Source organism: Helianthus annuus, chromosome 7, assembly GCF_002127325.2.
Source record: "Helianthus annuus cultivar XRQ/B chromosome 7, HanXRQr2.0-SUNRISE, whole genome shotgun sequence".
Classification (NCBI taxonomy): Eukaryota; Viridiplantae; Streptophyta; class Magnoliopsida; order Asterales; family Asteraceae; genus Helianthus; species Helianthus annuus.
This window is the reverse complement of record NC_035439.2, coordinates 63,204,676-63,223,889: the sequence shown is the minus strand read 5'-3', so window position 1 is coordinate 63,223,889 and position 19,214 is coordinate 63,204,676. Positions and strand designations below refer to the sequence as shown.

Below are 19,214 nucleotides of genomic sequence, written 5' to 3'. Positions count from 1 at the left end.
AGTAGTCCAACATGAGCTTGTGCGATCGTTGTGTGTATGTGTTGTGCGGTTCGAGTCAAAAACATAATACATAAACTATACACAATGCACGTAACACATTAATCATAAAATCGTATAATACAGTTCTCACAAGCACGTAATGTTACATCAAAGTAAGTCTAAAGTTCGAGTTGTCACATTATCCCCAACTAATTGGAAATTTCGTCCCGAAATTTGGTATGCACTCACTGAGGAAGCTAGGTAAACTGTATTGTTCACTGATTTTCCTGGGGTGTCACATCCTCCCCCCGTTGATCTGGAATTTCGTCCCGAAATTCCGAAGTAGTAGCTTCAGCCTCAGTAGTGGTTGCATTGGTTTCGAATAACTGGGGGTACTTTTCTGTCATCCTGTCTTCGCGTTCCCAGGTGTACTCTGGGCCACGTTTGGAGTTCCAACGAACTCGAACAAGAGGGATTCTCTTGTTTTTGAGGACCTTCACATCCCGATCCGTGATTTCAACTGGTTCCTCGACGAACTGCAACCGCTCGTCGATAGTGAGTTCCTTAAAAGGAATGATGAGGTTTTCATCTGATAGGCACTTCTTTAAGTTCGATACATGAAAGACATTGTGAACTGCCCCGAGTTCAGCTGGTAGGTTCAACTTGTATGCTACTTTGCCAATCTTTTCTATGATTTCGAATGGTCCGACGTATCGCGGATTTAGTTTGCCCCGTTTGCCAAAACGAACCACACCCTTCCAGGGTGAGACTTTCAATAAAACCCGGTCCCCGACCTGAAATTCCAAAGGCTTTCTACGCTTGTCCGCGTAGGCTTTCTGACGGTCGCGTGCTGCCGCCATGCGTTGTCGTATCTGTGCAATCTTTTCTGTGGCGTCCACTACGATCTCTGGACCCGTGATCTGACTATCCCCCACCTCTGCCCAGCAGAGGGGTGACCGGCATTTACGCCCGTACAATGCCTCGAATGGAGCGGCTTGGATGCTGGTGTGATAACTGTTATTGTAAGAAAACTCCACCAAAGGGAGGTGTTTTTTTTTCCAGCCGTTGCCGAAATCGATGACGCATGCCCTAAGCATGTCTTCAAGAGTTTGAATCGTTCGCTCAGACTGCCCATCCGTCTGAGGATGATATGCTGTGCTCATGTCTAGCCGTGAGCCGAAAGATTTATGCATCGCTTGCCATAGCTCTGACGTGAATCGTGCATCGCGATCCGAAATGATGGACGTGGGCACCCCGTGCCTCGAAACAACTTCTTTAAGATAGACGTCTGCGAGAGTGGAGAACTTATCCGTTTCCTTTATAGGTAGGAAGTGTGCAGACTTGGTGAGTCGATCCACGATCACCCATATGGTATCGTTCCCACGCTGGGATCTAGGTAGGCCTGTAACAAAATCCATGGAAATTTCTTCCCATTTCCATTGAGGTATCTTAGGCTGCTGAAGTAGGCCAGCTGGTTTCTGATATTCCACCTTGACTCTCGCACAGGTCAAGCATTTTCCAACGTACGTAGCAATGTGGGCCTTCATGCTAGGCCACCAATAAGTAGTGCTGATGTCGTGGTACATTTTATCCGACCCTGGATGTACCGAATAGCGAGACTTGTGTGTTTCGTCCATCACAAGTTCGCGTAGACCGCCATAAAGTGGGACCCAAATACGCCCCGTTACATAGTAGGCGCCGTCTGCCTTCTGTTCCATCTGTTGTCGTGAGCCGCGTAAGGCTTCAGCCTTGACGTTTTCGGGCTTCAGTGCTTCTGTCTGAGCAGCTCGTATCTGAGCAGGAAGACTGGACTGAATCGTAAGCTGTAGCGCTCGCACGCGCTTCGGTAGGGTGTCCTTTCGACTAAGAGCGTCAGCCACAACATTGGCTTTGCCTGGATGATACTTGATAGCGCATTCGTAATCGTTAAGTAATTCAACCCATCTTCGTTGACGCATGTTCAAATCCTTCTGCTTAAGGATATGCTCGAGACTCCTGTGATCGGTGTAAATCGTGCACCTGGTACCGTACAGGTAGTGTCGCCATATCTTAAGCGCGAAAACAACAGCTCCCAGCTCTAAATCGTGCGTCGTGTAGTTCCGTTCGTGAATCTTGAGTTTACGTGAGGCGTAAGCAATGACCTTGTCGCGCTGCATTAACACACATCCAAGTCCCCGAATGGATGCATCACAATAAACCACGAAGTCATCTGTGCCCTCTGGCAGAGAGAGGATAGGTGCACTGCAAAGTCTATCCTTTAAGTGCTGGAAAGCAGTCTCCTGGGGCTCTCCCCAGCGATAGGTGACACCCTTCTGTGTTAATAGCGTAAGCGGCTGAGCAATTTTCGAGAAATCCTTGATAAACCGTCTGTAGTAACCCGCCAAGCCCAAGAATTGGCGTATTTCCGTTGGCGTACGTGGTGCAGGCCAGTTTCTGATCGAGTCTACCTTGGATGGATCGACATGGATCCCATCCTTGTTTACTACGTGGCCTAAGAAATGGACTTCACGAAGCCAGAAGTCGCATTTCGAAAACTTAGCGTATAGCTGTTCCTTCCGAAGGAGTTCCAAAATAAGGCGTAGATGCTGTTCGTGTTCCTCCTGACTCTTGGAGTAAATCAGAATGTCGTCGATGAATACTATGACGAACTCGTCAAGATAGGGTTTGCACACCCTGTTCATAAGGTCCATAAATACGGCAGGTGCGTTTAATAACACCAAACCACCCATCATGTCAAACATAAAGTGTAATAGTTAAAATAATTCATAAAACCCAAAACGATTGATGTTCAAGTCAAACTTTGTTTGAGTAGCGGAAACATAATAATGAAAACCCAAAATAAGTTATAAGTTCAAATATCGTTCATTGCGTCACCCTGACCAATCATGTGCACGCGGCCCCGGCGTCATGGTTTCCATTGCTTCCCCCGACGCTATCCCCGTTGTCGTCCCTGTTTCCATGGTCGTGACTCTGAGTCTGGCCCTGGTTTAATTGAGGGCAATCGCGTTTAAAATGACCCTCAGCCCCACACTGGAAACATCCCCCGCTTCCACGCTGTGGCTGCTGCTGCTGTGTGTTCTGTGGAGCTGGTAGTTGCAGTTGCTGGTCCTGTGAGGATTGAGGTGGTCGTTGTGGTTCTTGAGTTACAGGACGTGAGCTTCGACAATCCTTAGCTTCATGACCAATCTTGAGACATCTCTGACATCGTTCCTTGCGACACCTTCCACTGTGGTGCCTGTTACACTTGTTACATAGTGGGTGTACTCCCCGGTATCCACCCTGCTCCTGACTGCCAGATGATTGCTGACTCGGATTCTGGTTGTCATTCGTCCTGCGCTGCTGTGCTTGAGACTGAATGGAAGCTGATCCCCTGCTGGAATCCCCATCCCATTTTCTTTTGTTGTCACTGGGAGTAGCAGAAGCAGTGACAGCAGTAGTGGTAGCACTGATGCGTTTTGGCAGCTTGTTCTGATCCACTGCTTGATCTGTGAGACGATGAGCAAGACGAGTGACTTGCTGGATAGTACCAAGGTTGACTGCGGTCAAATGACTCTGAATTTCGGGCACCAGACCCCTGAGATACAGTTTGATGCGTTTGGTGGGAGGGTCTACCATAGTAGGACAAAATGTGGCTAATTCATTCGATCTCTTCGTATAAGCTTCAATTTCAGACCCCACCATTTGTAGGTTGAGGAATTCTACCTCTAGTTTGTGGATGTCTTCTCGACTGCAAAACTCTTCCTTAATTAGGTCCTTGAACTCGTTCCAGGGAGTGGCATTAGCAGCTGCCAGCCCTAACATCTGAACCTGTGCTTCCCACCAGGTTAATGCAGCACCTTCGAGTGTTCCAGTAGCAAACTTTACTCTACGTGACTCAGGGCAATCATGCACCTCGAAGTCAGTTTCGAGCCTCTCGAACCAATGGAGGAGTCCAACCGCTCCCTCCGTGCCGCTGAAGGTACTTGGATGACAGTCCATAAAGTTCTTGAAAGTGCAGACAGGTTGCTGCGCGTGTTGACCTATTGTGTACGAATAGGGCAAGGTTTAATTACAAGGGCCAGTTTAGGAGTGTAGGATCTAAAGATCCTAGTGTGTACTATACTGCAGGATATACTACCTGCTTGAGCAGCTGCAAGTGACGCAGCAACTTGAGCTTGAACGAGAGCCTCTAGCTGGGCTTGTGTCATGTTAATCCATCCAGACATGATCTTCATTGTAGAAATAGCATAGGTAAGAATGGTTCGCGAATAGGGCGATGACAGAAAAGTGTAAGCACGTAGGGATTCTCATGCTATAGTATCATGTGTATCTAAGCGTAATGCGAGCAAAGTTCTAAGCAGTTCTAGCAAACAGGCAATAAACATAACCCTTATTACCTAGGATGTCGAGTCTTGCACGTGGAGCGAAGCGTCGTTGTGGATCGTTGAGAGCACTGTTCCGGTTATAGTCTGGTTTTAATAAAAACGTTTTCCCATATTAAAACCAAGTTCTCTATAACCAATGGCTCTGATACCAATCTGTCACACCCCCAAAATCCACACGCGGAGTACCACCGCTTGGAGGCGTGACATGACCAGGATCAAGCCATCAATCATATCAAACATAGCATTTAATAATAATAGTGGATACGACTGATGTTCAAAACCGAACGTTGTATATGTAGCGGAAGCATTAAATGTAAAACCCAAAACATAAGTATCAATGTGTGAATGTAAAAGCGTTTAATAATCATTCACGTGTTCTTGTCCACAACGACCCGCTTCTCGTCTGGTGCAAGCTCCAAGTATACCTAAGGTCCTGCAAGGCATGCAGCAAATAATCAACAAACTAGTTGAGTGAGTTCACAGAAAGTAAGTTCATAACATAGTGCATAAGTATAACTAGTGGGGGCTTCCCATACTAGTGTGTACTAAAGGTGGGGGCTTCCCAAACATTGTGTTTATATTATCGGTGGGGGCTTCCCACGTTTATCTTTACTAATGAGGGCTTCTCATTAGTGGTACTTACTAGACTAACTTCCAACCATGTGTTCTTCTTTACCGAGAACAGGAATACGTACGGGGTCACGTAGGCTTTACGTGACGTGCCCTTCCCCGAGGACAGTGGTACGCGTGGGGGGCTACGTAGGCTTTACGCAGCGTGTCCTTCCGACCCGGAAGACAGTAGAAGGTATTGGGTTACGTAGGCTTTACGTAACGTGTCCTCCCGACCCGGGAGAGAAATGGCAAATACTGGGTTACGTAGGCTTTACGTAACGTGTCCTGACTATCCTGAGGACGATGGTCTATAGTCTAGTGAATGCGTAAGTACGAGTAACTCTTTCATTATCAACATATCCAACCCAATTCCCAACCCGGGAATCCCATGCCTTGGCTGTGTGAACTCACCTTGGTTTGCTCGGCAGATACACAAAGAGAAAGGGTTCTTGAACTAACAGTGGTCAACCACGTCCTAACAGGGTTACCACGCAAGTCAGGTTTTGTGTTCAAGTATTGCACGTATGAATCACATAAGTTAACATGTTAAAAGCACATATAAGTCATGGCAACACTTAACAATCAAGTAACGAAATCAAGAAGCCCAATTAATCATCACAGATCAATTACACCTACTCGGCCCAATATATGACATAGTGCGATTCTTACGGATTGTGCGAGTAGGATTTGGGCTTGAGGCCCAACCGTTAAACGGTTTCACTCTTTGTGCGACTGAACATGTTTTGTGCGTTCCATTTGGGTTGTGCGACCCGTCCAGCCCAACCCAGCATACCCTCGGCCCAAATAGTAACACATAACAGTTAAGAAAATTCATAACATTTGTGCGACCCAGCTACTTACCCAGCCCAACAGTTCATCCGGCCCAAACTATCAAGTAACCCTTTTAACACATACGGCCTAAATAACGAAACAATCACTTGTGCGATCTGTGTAAGCTTGTGCGATAGAAGTCTTGGGCTGTCCGGCCCAACATACAGCCTTGTGCGACCCGTGACCCTTGTGCGTTTGGGCCAGCTTGTGCGTGTGGTCCGTTTGTGCGATTGGACTCCTTGGTCGGCCAAGGAGTCTTGTGCGATTGTTGAACTAATTCCACAATTCAAGCAATCGGTTACAGCCATACATTCTGTCAATCAATTACCATGTTTCCATATATGCACAAAATCAATTAACAACTAATAATTTTCCATATTATAGATCAAACAAGGGTTTCCAAACACTAATTCATATGAACCCTAGCAAGAATCAAAGCATGAACAATAATAACATTCATAACAATACATACATTCTAACATGGATCTCGATTACCAACTATATCCGATCAAACAATACATAACAGCCGATCCATCATACATTCATATACATCCGATTCATGTGCAAGCCGATTACATGAACATTATCTATCATTGATTAGTAACACCCAATCTAACATTATCATACACAACATGTTAACAATAATCCTTCGGGTATCAAGCAATCATCAACATACAAACAATAACACACAACCAATAACATAATCACTAACCGGATTAAAGAAGGAGAAGAGGGTGATCCGAGTAGTAGTCTTGGTGGCCGTCGGTTTCAAGCAAAACGAGAGAGAGCAATAGTTGTCTAGGGTTGTGTGTGTGTTCTTGTGTTTGCTAGTTGTGAGGAACAAACCCACCACTTGGGTGTTTGTACGAATAAAAGGAGTGGGCCGGCCCTTGCTTGGGCTGCCCTTGGGCCGTGTGCGAGTGAAGTAGTCCAACATGAGCTTGTGCGATCGTTGTGTGTATGTGTTGTGCGGTTCGAGTCAAAAACATAATACATAAACTATACACAATGCACGTAACACATTAATCATAAAATCGTATAATACAGTTCTCACAAGCACGTAATGTTACATCAAAGTAAGTCTAAAGTTCGAGTTGTCACAACAACTATGATAACTGAGAGTTTGAACCATGATAACGTTCAAGAAAATCATCAGAGACCACCGAAACTAATGAATATCGAAGATTATCACTAGTGGTGTACAAGATTTGAAAACTGGGTGCAATCATGTGCTTATGAAAGTTGGATCATGTTAACTATGGGATATGAAAAACCAAGAAATGAAAAACATGAATTAATCACACTTAAACAATTCACAGCTGATGATAGAAAGGAACATTCAAGTGAATTACGAATGATAACTCTAATTCAACAATCTATCAGAGAGGATATTCTTTCACTACTTCAACATGGTGAAACGTCTAAGTCAATTTGAGAAGCGTTAAAGTTGAAAGCTGAAGGTGGAAAGGATATCAAGAAGAACAAGATATCATTGTTGAAAAAGGAGTTTGACTTGTTTGGTTGCATGAAAGGTGAAATAGTTCATCAAATGATAGAAAGATTTTAGAACAGTTGTTCATATGGAGCAATAAGCCCATATGGAGCATAATAACAATTGTTCGTAAAGGTTGGGTGCAATTCAGCTCAGTTTTAGAACAAAGTGTAACCGAAAACGAAACATAGTTTCAGTTAAGAACAACTGAACCGTCATTATTAGTGTGAGTAATAACCAACAAAACTGATATCCAAATGTTCGGTTTTGTTTTTTGGTTTTCTTTTTTAAACCCAGTTGCGGTTAACACTTATACCTTGTTCCGAAGCAAGTGAAAAAAACTAAAAACAAAACTTAATTGTTGTTTATCAGTTTGGGTTAGTTACACTGATTTTGCTTCATGGAACTCAATTCGGTTAATCGGTCTTTTCATCAACAACTAATCACTAGAGAAGAAAACGGTAGTTGCAAACAATCTAGAGAGAAGGAATGGTTCGAATCCAGGAATCTTAAACCCGCATGTTTCTTTCTCGGGCTATTAACTATGGACTTTAATCTGGACCAATCTTTCATTGGACCTGAAACGTATGATAAGTCACCGTTAGCCCATTTCATTTTCAATTAATTTTGTTTTGTTTGTTTTAACTTAAAGAAAACCAGCTAACATTTATCGGTTTAGATTCGAGTTACTATTATCAAAATTCAGTATTTACAGCAAATCATTCCACTATTTAATGATACAAATACAAAAGACAAAAGTACGTCAAGATGCAAAAGCAGTAGGAAATATTGTAATATGTTTCAAGGGGTGAGCTATATCAATCCCTCCGGCATGCTCCACAAACCCAGCCGGAGTAAACGACTCACCATGACATGCACACACAATGCTCACTTCATTTTTCGTGTATCTATACAAGAACCCGCTAACTGTCCTCCCGTTTGGCCCGTTCCCAGTTGTTGAAACACACGGCATTCGTGCTAGATCCGAGGCTTCTTTGTATCTAGTACTGGTTTGTTTGGACGAACCCGTGGGTTGATCAGCACTTGCTAGTTGTTGGTCCAGTTGAGAGTTGCTTGAATTGCTTTTGCTATCATCTGTAGCGACAACACCTAAAACACAATTCTTTTTATTCACATTCATCACAACAACTTCACCATCACCAAGAACCGAACCGACATTTCCAATCCTCTCTTTTTTCCAGACAGGCAAAAGGTCGTCGTTCTGTTTTTTTACAACTTGCTCCCTCTTCCTCTGTCTCCGAATCGCTTGAACCTCTCGTTTCATAATTCGATTGGGTTCCCCGAAAATCCCATCGATGGACAACTCCAGCATCAGCTCATTCTCCTCCACAGGTTTCGAACCATCCGCCATTCGTTACAAAGATTTGAAATCGAAATGGAGAATGAAATTGAATTTGAAAGGGGATTTAAAGATGGAGGGAAAGGAAAATAACTCGTAGGATTTGTACACGTGGTAAATAATGAGGGGTGTAGATGAGTGCATGCTTGACACTTGTGTTTAGATGTTTCGGAGGCTGTGCATCTAGTTGATGGAATCTACGCCGCGGTTTTTGGTTGATCCAAGGTAATAGTGACACGTGTTATATGATATTAGGAGGATGTCTGTATTGACACCGTGTTGTAGAGTATTAAAAGTTTACAAGTTGGATATTAGGCCACACGGGGTGGTCTGTTATGGAGTCACCATAACGAGTGATAGCATGTGGAACACCGCCCCGCCCAATTCCATCACTAGTGATGGAGTGTAACGAGTTATGGGCATAACGCGTTGAACTTTGAGGAGTGATAGGGTATGACTTGTACATTGTGCATTAATACTTGTACATTGGAATCCCATCACTAGTGATACCACCCCCACCTACATTTCTATCACTAGTGATAGAAATTTGGTTGATGACATGGCATGATTTTATTGGACAATGGGAGTGATAGAATCTACCACTAGTGAACCACCCCTCCTCCCCTTAGACCGTGGGGGTTTGCGTTAGGGGCATGAGTTGACATGTGGAGTTGGAACACCTCCACCGGTGTGTGACCTGTCCATGGGGGATGGCAGGGTTTGGGTTGGAGCGTGGCTTGGCAGTTTATTAAAAAAACAAATAGGAGCCCGCCACATAGGATCGCTAGCTCGCCCCACGTCTGGCTTCAAACTCCCGCCCCTTGGGCCACGCCCCAACCCAAGCCCCCGGGGTGGTGGCTTGGGCGTTTTCAGCCAACCCACGCCCCAACCCAAGCCCCATTACCCCGTAGTCTTAGACTATGGGTATGGGGCGGGGGTTGGGGCGTGGATAGGGTGAAAACGCCCAGGTCATCACCCCGGGTGGACTTGGGTTTGGGCGTGACCTCTTGGGCGGGACTTTCAGCCCGGGCGTTGGGCATGCCTAGCAATCCTATGTGGCCGGCTCTTGTTGGCTAGGCATAGCGGGCCATGTTTAAATTTTAAAATATAACCGTTTGGCCAAGCCAAACGATTCACCCACCCACCTGTCCACATCGCTATATAACCCCCAACCCCACCCACCTACACGAACCGCTACCCACAACCGAACCGCTACCAACAAGCACTTGATCGATGGCCTCTTGGACACACGAGGAAGAGCTAGCCCTTGTCACGAGCGTCGTGGACGCGATGAAGGGCCGCCAACCCGGTGAGACCCATTACTGGCCGGAAGCTTTCGCTAGCTACCGGCACAACGTGGGAAACGACCGGCACAATTTAAACGCGTGCCAACATAAGTGGCGCGAGCTACGACCGAAGCTCGATCGTTTTAAAGCCTACTACGACAGCGTCCCGGGCGGTGAGATAAGTCACGAAGACCGGGTGGCGGTGGCCAACATCTAGTTCCGGGGCAAGAAGCGGAAGCCGTTTGACAAGTTCGCCCTTTTCGAAATCTACCTAACGCTTTAGGTTTTTTTTTTTTTTTTTTGTAATCCTTTTTTTTGTAGAATTTTATAATGTTTAGGAAATTTTAATAAAATTTTAGGCTTTTTTTTAAATGTTGTGTGTATTTTTTAATTTTAGATTCTTTTTATTTTAATAAACCTGGCCAAGCCACGCGGGCTAGCCACGCCCCACCATACCCCACGGACACGTCACTCACCAACGGAGGGGCTAGAACTCCACGTGTCAACCCATGCTCCAAACCCCCGCCCCACCATACCTCACGGTCTTATTGCGTTGATGTGGGTTTCTTGTAAAGTAAGCATCCACGTGGACGTCATGCATGGTGTGCGAATAGTGAAACATGTAATCAATAATTTAGACCATATGTAGTCTCACGCCGCACCCCCATCCCTGGCGTCGTATAGCGTCGGGGAACATCGCCTCGAAGACGCTATGTGACGGGTTATGTTGAGCAGTGACGGACCTAAAAAATTTTTTCATAGGGTGCGAAAATTTATAAGGATTAGTTCTCTATCGCTATATGATAACTTTTCGGTTCGGGTCGGGTCAGACCGGGCCAGGCTATATAATCTACAAAAGCACCACAAACATCTTTACAACTGCCTAATAAAAATTCAAAATCTATTATGACATTCTTTATGGGTTTTCATTTTTTTTTTTTTTTTGCTAAATTACAACTCACAAGCATTCAATGTCAACATTGACTACTTGTCTACTTATACGGACAATGTTTTTTTTTTTTTGAACGGCAAATTTGGATCACTGACGCACCACTGGAGTATCATCGTGCCACCAGCAGAACCACCCGATCATATCCATCTCCACTAGGCAATAATGTCTATACACCAATTCAGGAGGAAACCCAATAAATCTGGGAAAAACCCCCCCTTTGTGGAAATCGAACCCATGACCTAATGGTCATAAGTCTTATCCCACCACCAAGATACCACTAGACTATAATGGCACGGACAATGTTTTAAATCTAAAGTTTAAAACTTATATGAATTTCCAAACCCTAGTCCCTGTTACCTAATCAAATAAAATAAAACAATATAGCTAACCATCAAATGAGTAATTCACTTAATCACTAACCTAAAGTAGAAATTAGAATCTTTTAACTGAAGGGTCACAATCAATTTGTATATTAAATTAATTAGATGAATAATAATTTCGTTTACTAATCGGTGTCATAGAAATAAAGTATTAAACTAATAAGGTTTACATAAAAGAAACTAAAACTATTTTATAGTATATTTTATAGTATATTTTATTTGCTTAATTAAAAAATAATGATGTAAAACTTTAAAGGAGAGCGGGGATCCTGCAGAAAGTGTGTTTTTCCTTGAAAGTCTAGGAAGCGATTTGGGCCATCCAATAGGTGTGTTTAATGGTTGAGATCATATTTGTGGCATTTTGGTAATATGTGTTTCTTAAAAATATGATTATTTAATTAATCATGGGTAGATATGTCATTTAGCTTGTTTTAAATATGGAAATAACTGTCATTCCATAAAACACCCCATATTTCTTGCGATTTTCTCTCTCTCTCCCTTTCTCTCGTCTCTCTCTCTTCCTTCTATCCTCCATGAAGAAACACAACATCAAGAAAACACATCGTGACAAATGTCACACATCGTAACAGCATGAATGGTAAAACACAGCGTCAAGAAATCCTCCAGCATTACCAGCATGAATGCTAAAACACAACGGTATTAAACTGCTTGCTGTTAAAACACAATGTCAGGAAATCCTCCAGCATGGATGGTAAAACACGACGTCAAGAAAACCTCCAGCATTACCAGCATGAATCCTAAAACACAACGGTATTAAACTGCTTGCTGTTAAAACACAATGTCAAGAATCCTCCAGCATGGATGGTAAAACACGACGTCAAGAAAACCTCCAGCATTACCAGCATGAATCCTAAAACACAACGATATTAATCTTCTTGCTATTAAAACACAATGTCAAGAAATCCTCCAGCATTACCAGCATGGATGGTAAAACACAGCGTCAAGAAATCCTCCAGCATTACCAACATGAATGCTAAAACACAACTGTATTAATCTGCTTGCTGTTAAAACACAATGTCAAGAAATCCTCCAGTATTACCAGCATGGATGGTAAAACACAGCGTCAAGAAATCCTCTAGCATTACCAACATGAATGCTAAAACATAACTGTATTAATCTGCTTGCTGTTAAAACACAATGTCAAGAAATCCTACAGCATTACCAACATGGATGGTAAAACACATCGTCAAGAAATCTTCCAGCATGAATGCTAAAACACAACTGTAATAATATGCTTGCTGTTAAACACAATGTCAAGAAATCATCCAGCGTTACCAAACATCATTCATATTATGGGATCTATAAAAACATTGACTTTAACCCTCTAACTGTTAAAACACAGTACCAAGAACATGCTGATAGATTCCAGATGCCATGATTTTTCTCTCCGTATAGAAATATGATCAGCGATGAATCTTGTGAGCAAGAAAACGAAGGAATGATTGATATTTACGTGAGATCAGAATTCGAAAACAAAAAATTCCGAAAATTATGGAGGAAATCGGTTTCATTGTGGATAGTTAGTTATTGAAGATAATTTCCTAAAATAAAAATAGATTGTGAAAGTACATAATTGCCCTTCTAGTTAAAATCCTTCAATGCCACGTGTCGCATTCTGATTGCTTCCTAGACTTTCCAGGAAAAATCCACTTTCTACCCAACTCCTCCTCCTTTAAAGGAAATTGCGATGTTTTCCATTATAAGTGTTTAACACTATTAGAGGCTGTTTGTTTTTGCTTAAAACGTCTGTAAGGAGCTTATGTTTGCAGGCGGGCAGACATAAGTTTGTTTTTTTAAACAAGATCTGAAAAGTGTTTTTATTAGCTTAAGAAAAAAAGCTCATATCTAACATCTTCAAGACCCATCAGATCTTCAAACATAGCATTCTCCAAATTTCAGACGCCACATATCTTCCTCCTCTCACTTTCTCCCTCTTTAAAACCCAACACCACCACCATCGTCACCTTCAACCCACCACCACATCCACAATTACACCGCGCAAACAACCACCACCCCAGCAACGACCACTCAAACCCTCCGGAAAAACGAATCTGGCCCGAAAAAGGTATTTGGCTGGAAAAACGATTTTGGTTGTAGAGGGCAGAATTTGGCTGGAAAACGAATTCGGTATTTGATGCCCCACCCCCATTCTATCCAACCCTTGATGTTGAGTGGTGCCTTGTATTTAGAAAAAAAAGGAGACGGAAGTGGGCACTAGTGGAGGTGAGATATTGGATCTTTCCTCACATTTAGGGTTTATTTAATTTTGTGATCACACGATTAGAGCTGCAGATTTATTTGGGATGTATTTTGATCATATGTAGCAACTGATATGAGTGGATATTGAAGTTATTATCTTTTTTCTGGCCAGATTCATTTTTTTTTAGCTGGTTTGAGTGGTGGTGCTGGTGGTTTGGGCAGTGTAGTGGTGGTGGAGTATGACAGTTAAATAATTTTCAGCTTATACAGACGATATCTAGTTTATAAAACAAACAGTATTATATTTTCAGTTTGGAAACCTTCAGACCACATCTTCAGTTGTAGACATAAAATCAGCTGAAATCAGACTGTAGACAGTTTTTGTCTGAAAAAACAAACAACACCTTAATCTATAACCATACTTTTACTCATCTTATCAAGTGAAATAAAAAATAATAGTAATATTAATCAAACAGTGAGAATTCAGTTGGTTTTGTTGGGCCTTTCAAATAAAAACCAAAAGGCGAGATATGGTGAAATAAAAGAAAAGTTGGGCTCAGTTCCAATAGCTCAAACACAAACTTAAATATAAACCTAAATGTATATAACCAATGGGGTGGTGTGGTCCATTGGCAAAGACAAGGCCTTTAAACACCTTGGAAGGGAGAGGTCTTAGGTTCAAGTCCCATAAACCACAAGATTTAAAAAGAAATTTGCCATTCAAAAAAAAATCTGCATATCAATATACTTCTTAGAGATGAAGTCTAAATCAAAAAAGAGAATCAGATCTACATGTTTTTAGCCTTTCTTTCTACACTTCTACACTTCTGGCTTGGTTTCACAAGTTAAAGGGGGCAATTGTAAAATTTTATGGGAGGTGCACGAGATTTTCGCGTATCATTAACACTAAAAACTTTCTTTTCAAGGGGTGGCCACCCACCCACCAATAGTTGTAAGTCCGCCCCTGATGTTGAGGTTCGTAAAAATTATGACGGCTCAATTTTGTTTTCTTTCGAGATTGTACCGTTGATAAACGGTTAGTTTAATACTAAAATTATTTCTTAAATTTTTAAATCCATATATACACACACAAACCATTCTACCATCCTACATCCAACAAACCTCATATACAAACCATTCTTAAATTATTTCTTTGCAATGGCTTCGCCTCCGTCGGATGATTCGATCATCGATCTCTACCAAAGATTTTTTTCCTACGAGGAGGAGGAGGAAGCGGTTACGAGTGCATGTGCCCTAGCGGTTCAAGCCATGCATAAAGTTAATCGTTCTCCTATGTGCCCGATATTGAGGAGAACATACGTTGTGCAAGACCGTGAAACCGCAAATGAGCGTTTAATGAAGGATTATTTCATTCTTACACCGGTTCATGGCCCCGATATTTTTAGGCGCCGATTTCGAATGAGCAAAAGGTTATTTTTGCGCATTAAGGATTATTTGGAAGGTAAGTGTGACCACTTCAAGCAAAGAATCGACGCGAGAGGATATCTAGGATTCACCTCAATTCAAAAGGTAACACCCGCATTACGTGTACTCGCCTACGGAAACACGTACGACATCAACGACGAGTACTTGAAGATGGCAGAGAAAACAACACGCGACACCTTGAATTGTTTCTGCGCCGGTATATTTTTACTTACTCGCATAATTTATATATAAATTAAAAAATAAATAAATACATTTATATGTAATTTATAATTTTTTAGGTATATGCCAATTATATGGATCATGTTACTTAAGAAACCTAACGACCTTCAACAAATATACAAGGTGCATTTAGAAAAACATGGAATACTCGGCATTATTGGTAGTTTGGACTGTTGTTAATGGCGTTGGTATAATGTCCAACCGCATGGTGAGGTCAACATACACGCGGTGACCAGAAAGGGCCAACATTAGTTTTACAAGCGGTTGCCTCTTACGACCTTTGGGTTTGGTCGGCCTTCTTTGGTCTCTTGGGTGTATGAACGACATTAATACTTTTGAGTTTTCACCATTGCTAGAGGGTTACATTTCGAGTAAGACACCGAAAGCCGGGTTTCATGCAAATGGGAATGACAACAAGCATGGAAACTATTGGTAGATGGTATATATGTGGAGTATTCAAATATAGTAAAAATGTTTTCTGAAATGCTCGATATGAAAAGACAATATTTTAAGAAACTACAAGAGTCTTCGCGAAAGGATAACGAGAAGTCTTTTGGGTCCTTCAACAACAATGACATTTTATTAGAAATCCTTGTCGTATATGGGATTATAAAGAAAGAATTAGAATGGTGATGCATGCTTGTATCACAATACATAATATGATTTTAGAAGACGAAGGAAAAGCAATTTGCCAAAACTATTTTCTGGAAGATGTTGTTGAAGGAACGTAAGCAACGATGGAGGAGAGAATCTTAAACGGCCAACTATTGCGTTCCAGGGAGTTACACAACGCATTAAAGGCGGATTTAGTCGAGCATGTTTGGGTAATTCGCCCCATTAGACACGACGGCGACGACCAAGAGGATTTCGAAGAGGAAGAGGAAGATTTCAAAGTTGGAGCCTTTGAAAATGAATGTTTGGATGAAGGAGATAACGAAGAAGAAGAAGAAGAAGGCATAAACGGCGATGAAGACATGTAGTCTTAAAAGTATATTTTATTGTAATGGCTTTTAAATTATTATACTGTTTTTTAAATTTAATGAAATGTTATATGTTTTTAATTTTTATACATTTAGAGATTAATTAAAAAATTAAAAAAAATAATAATTGAGTAATGATTATATTTGGTGTTACCACTACACATCTTAGTGATATAACCCCCTATTGTCATTTGTCACATAACCCCCACCAAAGGGGGTTATACCGTATTATCACTACACATGGTCTTAGGGTGGTAATATTCATACACTCATCCCCTCTATCTCTCTATAATACATAGATGATATATACATAGAGTGATAGAGTAAGAAATGTGTGAAAATAAGATTTTAGGAATGTCAATATTGACACATCATTTCACTATCTCTCTCTATATATAGAGAGAGAGGAAGAGATAGAGTAAAAAAAGGTGTACAATCCTTCTATCAAATTATGTAAGAGAGTTTTTTATATTATAAAAAGTGGTTGTGAGTGGAGGAGTTATTGTCCATCTCTATATATGATGATGCACTATTCACCCTCTATAATTTTTAATATATTCTGAAAGTAATTGTGAGTAGAAGAGAGAATAGAGTTAATAATAAAAGCGTAAAAAGTATATTATTCAATTGAAAGAGAGAGAATATATAATTGTTTTATTGTAATTAAAGAGTAACTAAAAATGATAGAGTGTACCAATAAGATAACCCATATTTAGCGGCATGATAAGAGTGTCTTTTCAAAGAAACCACTAAGCTTCATTAGAGGGATTAACGAAAAAGATTTTTGGAGATTGGAAGCATCAGCTAAGGGGGAGTATGTTGATGTTCAGAATCTGTGTGTAGCTGAAGTTACCCAAAGACCAAAAGATTGCAAGATGTTTGAAGACAAAGTTACACTATGTAGCTATTGTCAAGGGGGAGTATGTTGGTGCATATTTTGTGACAACAGCTTAATAGTTTAATAGTTTAGTCTTTGGATATTTTGTATTGGGCTTAGCATTTGTGTTTAGCTTGTTTAGAACTGTAATGGACTTGGAGAATGGCCATAGCCCAGTCCAAAGCCCGATGTTCAAACATGTGGTATATAAACATGCTTTGTATTAGGGTTTTGGTGAATCTAAGGAGTTAGTGATTCAATTACACAGAGAGTGGCTGTGAGATTCAGCATGAGAAATCTACAGATAGTGGCTAAGAGTTTTCTTGTGTGTCTTGAATTGATTATAAACATTCTTGTTGGATAATCAATAGAAGACGATATGAAAGTGATCGTTTGTGTTCTTCATCTTACAAACTTGTTTCTGTATTCGTTAGATCTATTAAGGGGATTCCACACCCTTGATTGATCGTCAATCTCGTATCGATCCACGTGATAGGGACCTACAGTGATCGAATAGGTCTATGACGAGTCCAGTTATTCAAAACACATTTTATAATGATGTATAATCAGTCTTGAGGTCAGATCACATGCCTCATAGGTTTAAAACCATTTTTATGCAATAATGGCATTTTTGACATTCTTAAAATATACATAGTTGACTCGTCAATTGACCCAGTAAACGACATGACCAGAAGGTAAAACCTCAGATGGTTATTCCCTATAATATTATGGTCGCACAATCAAGCTCAATCAGATTCTAAGTTTGTCCAAACGGGTCAGAATCGAAAGTCAAAGCAGAAGTCAACTGTTATGACGTCAAAATTTAGAGTTTGATAAAACATGTCTTATAATGTTATATAAACTGTTATAACGTCAAAATTTAGAATTTTGATACTTAGAAGTTCATTTATCGTAATTTGCAAAATCTACGTTTTTTACTTTTATTTTATTCATGTTTGACTCGTCACTTCGCCTATTTAACGTGATGATCAGGGGGATGTAATCACAAGGGTTAACATCTTCATTATTACGATCACGATGCACAGTTCAATTTGAACTTTGACTTGACCAAAATGGTCTTTGCTTTGACTTTCGGTTAATAACTAGACAAATAATTAAAAAAGACTAAGGGGAACACTTACAAGTGTTAAGGAGGAAGGTTAGAACTTGAGGGAGGAGGCTTCTATGGATCCGGAGCAACTACAAAGTAGATAAGAAAGAAACTGTGAAGGTGTACATACATTGTCCAAGAAGGAGGCTATTTATACTAAATCCCAAGTCCTCAAACCATGCTATGTGTCCCTAAGTGTTCTTAGGGAGTGATTAGTGGCATAGCAGGTGTCCAAGGAAGAAGAAGGGTGGCAAGAATCGCGGAGAGGTGGCAAAAGGGCGAAGATGCAGCTGCCAGCTGCATTCTATTGTCAGCGCATCCCTTACGGACCGTAAGAGTGATACCTTGTGATCTGTAAGGACCCCTTGCGCGCACACAGTTTTCAAACCTCTTATGGACCATAAAGGTTATGGCATATGGTCCGGAAGGGACCTTCAGAACTTAAAGTTTGGCATTTTTACAACTTTGACCCCTAAACTTTAATCCATATCCCATATTTATGAATATTGTCCTTCTCCTCCAAAGTAAAAGCAAAGACCATTTTCGTGATTTGATAAAAATATCCAATAGGTTTACTCTCCATATCCCATATCTGGAGAGTTTCTGGACACGTGTTGCTTCGTGATTTGATAAACATATCCGAGGTGTTACATCCTCACCCTCTTAAAAGAAATCTCGTCCTCGAGATTTTATTCAAATAGATAGAGGTACTTTTGTCTTATATTTGATTCAACCTCCCATGTGAATTCAGGGCCAGGACGGGAATCCCATTTAACTTTCACGATGGGGATCATTTTCTTTCGGAGCTTTTTAACTTGTCGATCTTCGATCGACAAAGGTTTTTCAATAAACCTTAGGTTTTTATCAATTTGCACATCATGGTACGGCATAGCTCAAGACTCATCGGCTAAACATTTCTTCAGATTTGAAATGTGGAATACATCATGGATTCCACTTAGTTTCTCAAGTAGCTTAAGCTTATAAGCCACGAAACTGACACATTCGATTATCTCGAATGGTCCAATATAACTTAGGCTCAACTTGCCCTTCTTTCAAAGTCAGACTAAAGTTAGCAACAAGAAACAAAAAACAAAAGAAAGCGACA

At 41.2% G+C, this 19,214-nt stretch overlaps 1 protein-coding gene across 1 annotated transcript; it reads right to left on the bottom strand.

Annotated features, from left to right (window-relative positions):
• Positions 1-8,041: 8,041 nt before the first annotated feature.
• Positions 8,042-8,650, bottom strand: LOC110866721 (ninja-family protein AFP3). Its single transcript, XM_022115865.1, has one exon. It carries the CDS (start codon positions 8,648-8,650, stop codon positions 8,042-8,044), a length of 609 nt encoding a protein of 202 aa, XP_021971557.1.
• Positions 8,651-19,214: the final 10,564 nt, after the last annotated feature.

Excerpts from the sequence above, each read along its gene's own strand:
- LOC110866721 (XM_022115865.1), bottom strand. The coding sequence starts at position 8,650 with ATGGCGGATGGTTCGAAACCTGTGGAGGAGAATGAGCTGATGCTGGAG.